The 9,161-nt window shown below is 43.7% G+C and overlaps 1 protein-coding gene across 2 annotated transcripts in view; it reads left to right on the forward strand.

The window, feature by feature from the left end:
* Positions 1–8,888, forward strand: part of MAP3K3 (mitogen-activated protein kinase kinase kinase 3) — a 43,545-nt gene extending 34,657 nt beyond the window's left edge. For both annotated transcript variants that reach the window (XM_068919044.1, XM_068919045.1), the window contains exons 16-17: positions 1,255–1,432; positions 4,137–8,888. In XM_068919044.1, the coding sequence (XP_068775145.1) occupies positions 1,255–1,432; positions 4,137–4,365 (407 nt within the window). In that variant the 3' untranslated portion in view covers positions 4,366–8,888. The remainder of the gene's footprint in view (positions 1–1,254; positions 1,433–4,136) is intronic.
* Positions 8,889–9,161: the final 273 nt, after the last annotated feature.

Genomic DNA, 9,161 nt, shown 5'->3' on the forward strand with positions numbered 1-9,161 from the left:
TTCCAATTTCCTCTGTGCTTGGCCAAAGTACCATTCCTCAGCTGGTAGACATACCATTTGCCATAAGAACTCCATGCCTGCTCTTGGAGGTCCTGTTTACATCAGACTATCCTGACTTGTCCTGCCTCCTCTCTATAGGAAATGTCTCTAGCCTTCCTGGTAATGCCTGTTTGATTCTTGATCCTTAATCTTGCACTTCCCGGTGTAACCCCATGGAGCCCACCAGTGTCCTTGAGAGCTAGTGTCGACAGCTGTGGCAGGCGCTGTGCAAATTTCTGTGCTCTAGAAGGGCAGGAGGGTTTCTCAGTGGAGGAAAAATATGCTCTCGTGCCTGCCTATAAATCCTCATCGCATCCCCTCTAGGCTGGCAAAGGGAAATGAGTTGCTGATTCTTAAATAACACCTTGTGTACTGATCATGTGGTGCTTTCTACCAAATGAAAAACCTGTCGAGTTGGAAATCACTAGTCTGTACCCATCTTCTAAGTCAAACTGCTAGTTTGCCTCCAGGGTACTAGATGGACGGGCTTGTTGTTCTGAATTCAGCTCTCCCAGCGGGGAAGTGAAGTGGTGAACTGTCTCATTGCACAAGTGCATTTGGTTTGAGGGCAGAGGGAGTTCACATAGGCACGTATCAGATACTGGCAACAAAGGCTTCTCTATCCTTTTGCAGCTTTGAAGGAAGAATTGTCTTTTGCTGTCTAAGCAGTAGCTTATGTCCACACACAAGCTATCCTCTAAGATTGCTTGTTTTCCTGATGTTTCATGTTCAGGACCTCTGACCAAGTAAAGTGGAGATTGACTTGTTTATTGTAGGAGTTCAAAGTGGTTTAATTAGATACATCTGTTAGCCATTGCTTTCTGGTCAGCTGGGTATTCAGCAAAGCAGCATCCAAATAAAATCCTTTTCTATACAGCTATATACTATCCGAGCCATTGGCCTGGGGGCCCTGTGTAGGCTGAGCTGTTTACAGACAGTGTTAACAATGACAGTGCTGACTCAGCTTTCGTTTCCCCTCCTCCTTTGTTTCCTTATGTTTTTACCCTAAAGTTTTTCCCATTTGCAGCCGTTAGCCATTGGCTTGTCTACAGCCTGAAGTAAAGAGATGATGTTTAGCAGGTCACCTGAGGCTTGATGGGGAAAAAGCTGTACCGTGAGCATGGGTATTTCTGAGTTGGATAGCAATTCTCTAGGCTGCAGATCCAACAGCTGGATTGCATGAAAACAGCTGTCTCAATTCTTTTTTTTGTCCAGGAGCCAATATTCTCCGTGACTCTGCTGGGAATGTGAAGCTTGGGGACTTTGGGGCCAGCAAACGGCTGCAGACAATCTGTATGTCTGGAACAGGCATCCGCTCTGTCACTGGCACACCATATTGGATGAGCCCGGAGGTGATCAGCGGAGAGGGCTATGGAAGAAAAGCAGATGTATGGTGAGGGTTTAATTTTCTGTCCATAGATTGATTTACAGCTTTTCTGGAGTGAGATAACATAAGTGCACAATTCTCTGTCCTCTGTATGTCCAAATTCAGATGTTGTCTGTATTAAAAGTGAGAAAAGTCTAAGGCAAACTTAGGTAGCTGGTTTGAACTTAAGCGGTGGCCTGTTGCAGGCTCTGCTTTGCCATGTCAGTACCCAACTGCTCTTTTGGTTTTCCAGTAACAATTTCCATTCGTTCCTCCCTTGAACTATTGTATCAAGCTGGGGAGGTAAGCATAGCGATTCTCTGTTTTCCTACTTCTGACGCAAGGTTTCCATCCTTTGTATATCACCAATGTAGATAAGAGTAAGACCGAAGGTTGTTTGGGAAGGGTCTATTCATTGTATTAGAAAATGAGAAGCATACTTGTAACGCTGTGGCAATGAAAGGGAGCAGAGTCTGAGTATGTTGACAAAGATTTAAAGGAAAGGTGCCCAAACCTGGAGTAACACAAAAAAGATACAGGTCAGAACAGAGGTGATGATCTGAAGTATACATGGGTGGAAACTAGCCACGCTATTTTTGGCATAGCCAAGAAACAACCTCTATCAGAAGGAAGGAGCAAAACTGTCTTCTGTGTCAAAATGTTAGTTTTGGAGGCCTTAAAAAGGTGAGATTATATAACTAAGCAAAGTGACACCAACAAAAGCTGTGCTTATGCCTCCACAGTAAAGCAAGGCCTACGCCATTTCCTGTACAAGCAGCAAATGGAAACGTAGCTGAAATGTGTCCCGTATGCAAAGAGTTAAGTTCTGCAGTCTCTCCCAGTTGGGATACTTGGGGAGAGAATGGAGCACGTGCCCTTCCCCCTGGATTGATGCAGTTGTGGATTTCCTCCTGGTGCTGACATCGGTCCATTCCCATCAAAGAGATGCTGCTGTTGGCTGGGCTCCAGTTCCTACAATCCCAGTCGTTATTTAAGGGGGTCAGAATTTTCCAGTGCAACACTAGTCCCAGGGTGGATGTGTATGGCTGAGAGGCTCAAAGACGTAACAAATCTAGCCACCTGGCTTTCCGCCACTGCTGCAGGCCCCTCTCCAATTTTCTTTTTCCTAAATAGCAGAATATGTGAGCTATTTGTTATTGCTGGAGTGACTTGACATGAAAAACATTCCTGCTGTTTGCTGAATATCTTAAAGAAACCGGATCTGCTTAAACGGTATAAATCAGTCTAAACAATAATATATCCCTGCTTGCTCTTGAGCAAACCCCCAGCACTTCAGCACACATGGTTTGCATTTTCTGTACTCTCTTCTAGTAAGTCTTAAATGGCTGGAAACCAGTGTAAAATTTTCACGTTGGGTTTTAAACCTTGTCAAGAAGTCATTTCTTGCATATTCACTGGATTTAATTCCTTTCCTTCCTTGTCTTGGCAATTGATGCGAGTCTGCCTCTGAGAATGTGCCTTTTCTTTACGTTTCACTTCAAAGGAAGGTTTAGTTTAAAGGTTTAGTTTAGAAGACGCAATTTTGCCCGTTTAATGGAGCGATGTGATGAAAGCGCACAACTGGAAGCTAAAAGTTCACTAACTGTGTTTGGTTAATCTGTGGCCTTGAGCAAGCAATTAATGCTTTGTTTTTTGTTCAAAAAATCACTGCTGTACTACAGAAGCGCATCTTCCCTGTAAAAGTATTGGTGTCAAACTTACTTCAGAAAGGTGGCTCAGCCACTGGTCTGCTCGAGAAACTTGTGGAAGGTGCCTCCCGTCTTCTGTTTGCTCTGTTGTAAAAAGGGTATACTGGTAACGGTCCATCTAATATGACAGTACATATACGAGACAAGTGTTCCTTCACTGAGGAGTTTGCAATCCAGACAAAGGAAACAGAGGTATAGACTTGTAGGCTATTGAAGTCAGGATCAGAGCCTTGGTCTGCTGGTCTCTCACCCGTATCCGTCATCACAGGTCACTTCCTCCTTGCCTTGAATTAGCCTACAAAGCCTTATTAACATCGCTAGGAGTTTTACCCTAACATAATGACGCATCTGCCCTACCAATGTTTTAACTTAACTGCCGTCTCAGTCTGCATGGAGCTGTTAAGATTTTAATGATTTTTTTGACTCTCTGGGGTGCTTGGTTTCCTGTAAAATGGAGATAAGAGCTTTCTTTCCACATAGGCACTCTGAAGCTGTGCGCTGAAAAGTGACTTTGCTGAAATGGCTTGTGGGATCAACCAGCTCTGATCCACTGAATCTTAGTCTAAAAGTCTCTCTTCTACCTTGCAACCCAGCAACTGCCTTTGAGGTGTAACAGCAGCTGCAGCATTTGAAATACCATCCAGGTCAAACAGTGCCTTAGGGATGTTATTGTGTGAACCTGTTGTCCCCTGTTGGGGTTTATTGAGAATCTGAGCAAAGGAGAGCTGGGCAGGTGGCACTTCACAGTTCTTGGTGCAGTGAGAGCCACAGTGGAAACCAGCCTCCCTGTCTCAGCACTTTACTTGCACTTAGGCTGACAGTAGTAAAAAGCAGCAATGCTTGGCAGATCTGGCTGAGAATCTGTGCACGCAAGGGGTTTGCTGAGCGCAAAGCCGTTCTATAGTTGTTTTCAGAGCAGAGCTGTACCTTGATGTCAGCCGCTTGGAAGCTCTCGCTGAACACTGTGCGTTGTGCGAGATTCTCACTTTTTTTTTTCTCCCTCCTCCTGTCTGCTTTTCCAGGAGCCTTGGCTGTACTGTTGTGGAAATGCTGACAGAGAAACCACCCTGGGCAGAGTACGAAGCCATGGCAGCCATTTTCAAGATCGCCACCCAGCCGACCAACCCCCAGCTCCCCTCTCACATATCAGAACATTGTCGGGACTTTCTCAAGCAAATCTTTGTGGAAGCCAGGCACAGACCCTCTGCTGAAGAGCTGCTCAGACATCAGTTTGCACAGCTCCAGTACTGAATTACCTCCCTTGCTAGCAGCTCCTGCTGGGCTTTCGGTGCCCCTGTCTGGTTTAGTTGCAACTGCCCGTTGTGGTGCTGCATCTTTAAAATGCCAACTCAGCTGTCCTAGTCCTTCGGGGAAGTTATGCCAAGGAACCTAGGGTCTGCTCTTGTGCCTGATACCTTTGTTTGCTGGACTAACGGTTATTCTACCGACAAACAGAGCTGCATTTTTGCCCTAGCTATCTTGATGTGAAATTGCAGCTGGCTGCATGTTTTCTGCTGGCCTAAGAATGGGGATCTAAAAGTGTCTCACTGGTTGAACATAGAAATCTGGACCAAAGTGGGAACTGGAAAAGCTACGCTCTTCAGAGTAGAAATGTGCAACAGCCATCCAGACCAGCCCTCCACAAGTGGCTTCACAGTGTGGGTCACTATTTTCCAGACTGCTAGGGCTTTTGAGGCATCTATAGTACAAGAATCCAGCAAAAAGCCATGTGTCATTGAGCATGCGCTCGCTATATAATTATATATTTTTCTTCTTAAGTATTCAGCATCTGAAGGTGTTCAGAAAATATTGATTCAGAAGTATGTGAATAGTGTTATTTTATAATGAAACCATGGATTTGGGGATGGGGGGTAAGAGAGGTCTTTATAGCTAAACGTCAGGATAATCAGAAAAGTTTCAGCAGAATGCAATCGCTCCGGGGCCTAAGACGAGGGGTCTCCCACTGACATTAGAAAATCCAGAGCTTGATTTCCAAGGCTTGATCTGTTCTCGCGTTAGGACAGCGTTGGTTAGTTTGTGTCCTCGTAGCCAACTAAATCTGTGTTCCTGCTTCATCTCCCTAGGGCTGCTGGTTTTAAATCTCTAAACCTAAAACTGTTCTGGAAGGGAGTTCTGCAAGACAGCTTTCTGTTGCACCTGTCTTTTCAGCTGGTAAATGTTTACCATCCCTTAAACCAAAGATAATTTAACTGGTGCCCAGGAACTAATTTCAGGAAGACCTTATGTGTTTCCATTAGTCCAAGCCCTAAAAAATTTAGGAAAATGGGTTGCCCCCCCCTTTTTTTTTTTTTCTTGGGGAGGATTTGCTGGACGTTAGTTTGCTTAGGCACAGTTGGATGGAATCAAGCTCAACCCTTCAGTGTGTGTGTTTTTTGTTTTACAGCTGTGCAAGTGTTCATTTAAGGTTTCCATAAAATGTTATGGCCCTATTTAAATAAGTTTTTGTACGAGTTAAGTCAAACAGTGAAACAAAGGTAGGGAACACTTGTAATGCTAGCATATTTCTGAAATTAACTGACCAAGAAGAAAGCTGTGGAGATTCCCATAGAGACACCAGCAAAATGTATACAAATCATTTTGCATTCAAAGTGTACCACATCTCTGATAATCGAGTTCCTGATGGCTTACTAGCTTCAAATACTGTATGCTGATTGGTGGACTAATAGTCCTGATTTCAGTGATTAAAAAAGCAGTGTCTTTTAAGCAGTGGGGACCTATGGATTAATTATAAGGTATCTGTGTGAAAAGAAACTAGGAAAAGCAAACTTATCATTAGCCAAAGTTCTGCTTTACAGAGCAAAATTAAAGGTGCTCTGCACTACTATTAGAAACCATATTAAGGGTCCACATAGCACAAAAAAAAAAAGCTTGAAAATTGCTGTTGTGGTGCAGTAAAATTACAGGAGTTCATTTTAAGTGAATGCTCATAGCAGGCTAAGGGAGACTCTAATGAAACAAAGCTCTTGGAACACATGATAACTAATGTGTTGAATTTAAAAACAAAAACAAAGCACTGAAAGGGTATAACAATCTGAAGTGGTTTTTCTGTGCCAGACTCAGAGCAATGTATAATCAGTGAAAGCAGGCTAGTGTTTATTGGTTTCACTTTCGGGCTCTCCTGCACTACTACAAGGATGCACTGTTTAGGTTGCAGGCACTTAGGGGAATTTTTTATGAAAGCCCTTGTTCTATAATTTATTTAATTCCAGTGAAAGCACTTCCACTGATCTTTACGAAGTCTGGAACTTGATTCCAAATTGTCAAGACATGTGGCTTGACTTTTGGCCTGCACTTCGCTGTCACTTGCACCGGAGGGAAGTGAGGGCATAACACTACTATTCTGTTTTAGGGAGTGTTTTACGCCACTTTGCTGTGGCTGCATATGCTGCAGAGGAATGTTAAATCATTCCTGTGGTCTTGACAGAAGTAGGGTGGTCAGCACTCCGGTGGGGCCCGGTAGCACTCTTCAAGCCTTGCAACTAGCACCTAAATATACCAAAGATTGGAATCTTCTCTTCGTCGGAGTTTAACCTGCAGACGTGTCGCAGCAGTCAAGACTGATGTAGCGATCCTGTCTGCACAGGTTTCTCTTGACCTTTGGCTTGTCCTCACCAAATTGAGACCTTCATCCGTGGTCTTTCCTTGCTATCCCACACATTGCATTTTGGGAGAATAGGGCATGAGGAAACGGTGTAACTTTTAATGTGTCAAAGCAACTAAATCCTCAGGATCCGTTGTGGCTTTTACCTCATATGCATCATGGAAGGCTGTTCCAGAGCAGAGCAAAGAGCATCATGGACTGATGGGCTCAGTCCTTTCCCTGCCAGAGCTCCTGGCCCTCTCCCAGAGCTTTGGAAATTCCTACCACCTATGCTGAAATGTGCCTACTCTGTGTATACGCTTGTATTCCAGTCTGTATTAATGAAAGTAAATAGCAATTGTACAGCGACAGAGAACATGGGGTGCCAGCTTGGACTTCTTGTATTCCAGTACCTGACCCAATGCCACCCGTTCGGCACAGGAACAAGCCAAAGCATTACTTGTATGTTTGGAGATGCACTTTTATGAATGTAGTTTATATCGCTCTTTTTTAGCTCTTTTTACATCATGTAAACGGTGATGCCTCATACTTTTTTTATTTATATCGTAAAAGATCATATTTGGTGATTTTTATATATATCGACTCGACTGTTACGGGGTGGGGGGGGAGGATGGGAAATAAATTTGACGCCTTTATGAATTTAAAAAGGAAAAAAGCAGCTGGTTTTGCAGAGAATTTGCTGATGGTTTATAACGAGTAGAGCCAAGCCAAAATGCACTCTTTGTTTCCTCACAGCCCTCTTGATTACGGAAAAGGAAGATCTGGATTCCTAAGTCCATTGCTATGTTGAATAAACTTGGGGCCTACATTTATACCACAGTCTCCTAACATGGCTCTGGCTGCAAAGAAGTTTGAAATGGACATAAATGTAATTATACCCTTAAATTGAATTACATCTGGCCTCTTTGTCCTGGCAGAATTGGGGGGAAAAAAAAAAGGGGGGGGGGAACTTATTTAGTGTGGAGGAGGAATGCCAGGTTAACAATAAGCTATTGTGTCCACTCCAAATGTCATTTTGTGTTGTCAACTGTTCTGCCCAGGGAGGGAGATACAGTGAATATTGCATATTGGGATCCTCAATGGAAAGCACTGCAGAAGTGGAGAATATTCTGTTGAGGCGCGGGGGGAAATTAATAGCTGACCATTATCATGAAGCAGTTGAGACTCAAAGCTGGGCAGGGAAACATCTGAAATTCTCATTAGAAAGGAGCTTGAGGGAATGGGGGATTCAGCTATCCCTGAGCTTGTTAGGAAACAAACCATTGGCATTTTGGTCTTGGTGTGACGATTCTGTGCATTCCAGGTTATTTGCTTGTTCTCCAGTAAATCTGGTCTTTGCCTATCGTAGTTGCTGCAGGTTGCAGCAATTTGATGGGTGAGGGTTTTTGTGTTTTTTTGTTTGTTTGTTTCTGGGGTTTTTTTTTCGTGTTTTTTTTTTTTTTGGAGTAGTATTCCAAAGGACTCAAAGATGCTGCAAACAGTCCACTTTGCCGTTAGTTACCAAAACAAATTGACCCAGAGGGAAATTGGTACCTGCTCAGGTGACACATGTTATTTCCAAGTGCCAAGAGAGCCGGGATAACTTGTGAAACCTCAGTAAATACATATCCTTGCTGTACAAACTTTCCCTGGTTGGCAAAGGCCAGATCTCATGAGCTGTACAGAGCGGGCTGCGTGAGTTCCCAGTGACTGGTGCTTAGGGTAATAGCTGCTGGATGGAAAGGTTTTCATGTATTTGAATATGTACAGTCCTGTGGCTGTCACCTTGGTACCTGCCCTTGGAGCTGGGAGCATTCAGCCTACGTCTTTAATTTTCAGAGGAAAAATAGGTGTCCTCTGTGGTTTAGTGGCGTTTGGGCTTCAGGTCTTTAAACCCCAGCTTTGTTTAGGAGCAAATTCTACTGAGCAGCTCTGAATTTCCCAGTTTAGAAAAGGTAGCTGTGCCTAGGAGGCAGTTCAGATGAAGAAAAGGACCTTGTTATCTGTGGATACGTGTCTGACATAAACTTTGCAGAGCAGGGAGAAATTGCTTTAACCTGGATTGTGCAGAAGACCTTGAACCAGTAGTCTATATATACCGACCGGGGGCTTGCAGTGCAAAGCCAGGCCAATGTATCGTTTTATTTACAATAAAATTATCATTTATATGAAAGGTTTTTGGGTGGTTGTTTGCCGGTCAGTATCTTTCACTTCCTGTGCAAGTGGTGCCTCCGGTAAATGAGTAAGACAATTAACTAGTTTTCCTCCTAACTAAGGGGCTGACCTTGACTGAGGGAGGAATTTTTTTCCTTTCAGGAACTTATTCTTTGGGACAGATGGAGAAGTGTCCTATTTGTGCAGCATTGCTTCTTGGATCAGATAAGTGCGTATCCTTTACAAGACTGGCTCTCTCTAGAGCCTTTCACTATCCCTGATGTCATAGTTT

This window comes from Struthio camelus, chromosome 25 (assembly GCF_040807025.1).
Source record: "Struthio camelus isolate bStrCam1 chromosome 25, bStrCam1.hap1, whole genome shotgun sequence".
In the NCBI taxonomy this organism is placed as follows: domain Eukaryota; kingdom Metazoa; phylum Chordata; class Aves; order Struthioniformes; family Struthionidae; genus Struthio; species Struthio camelus.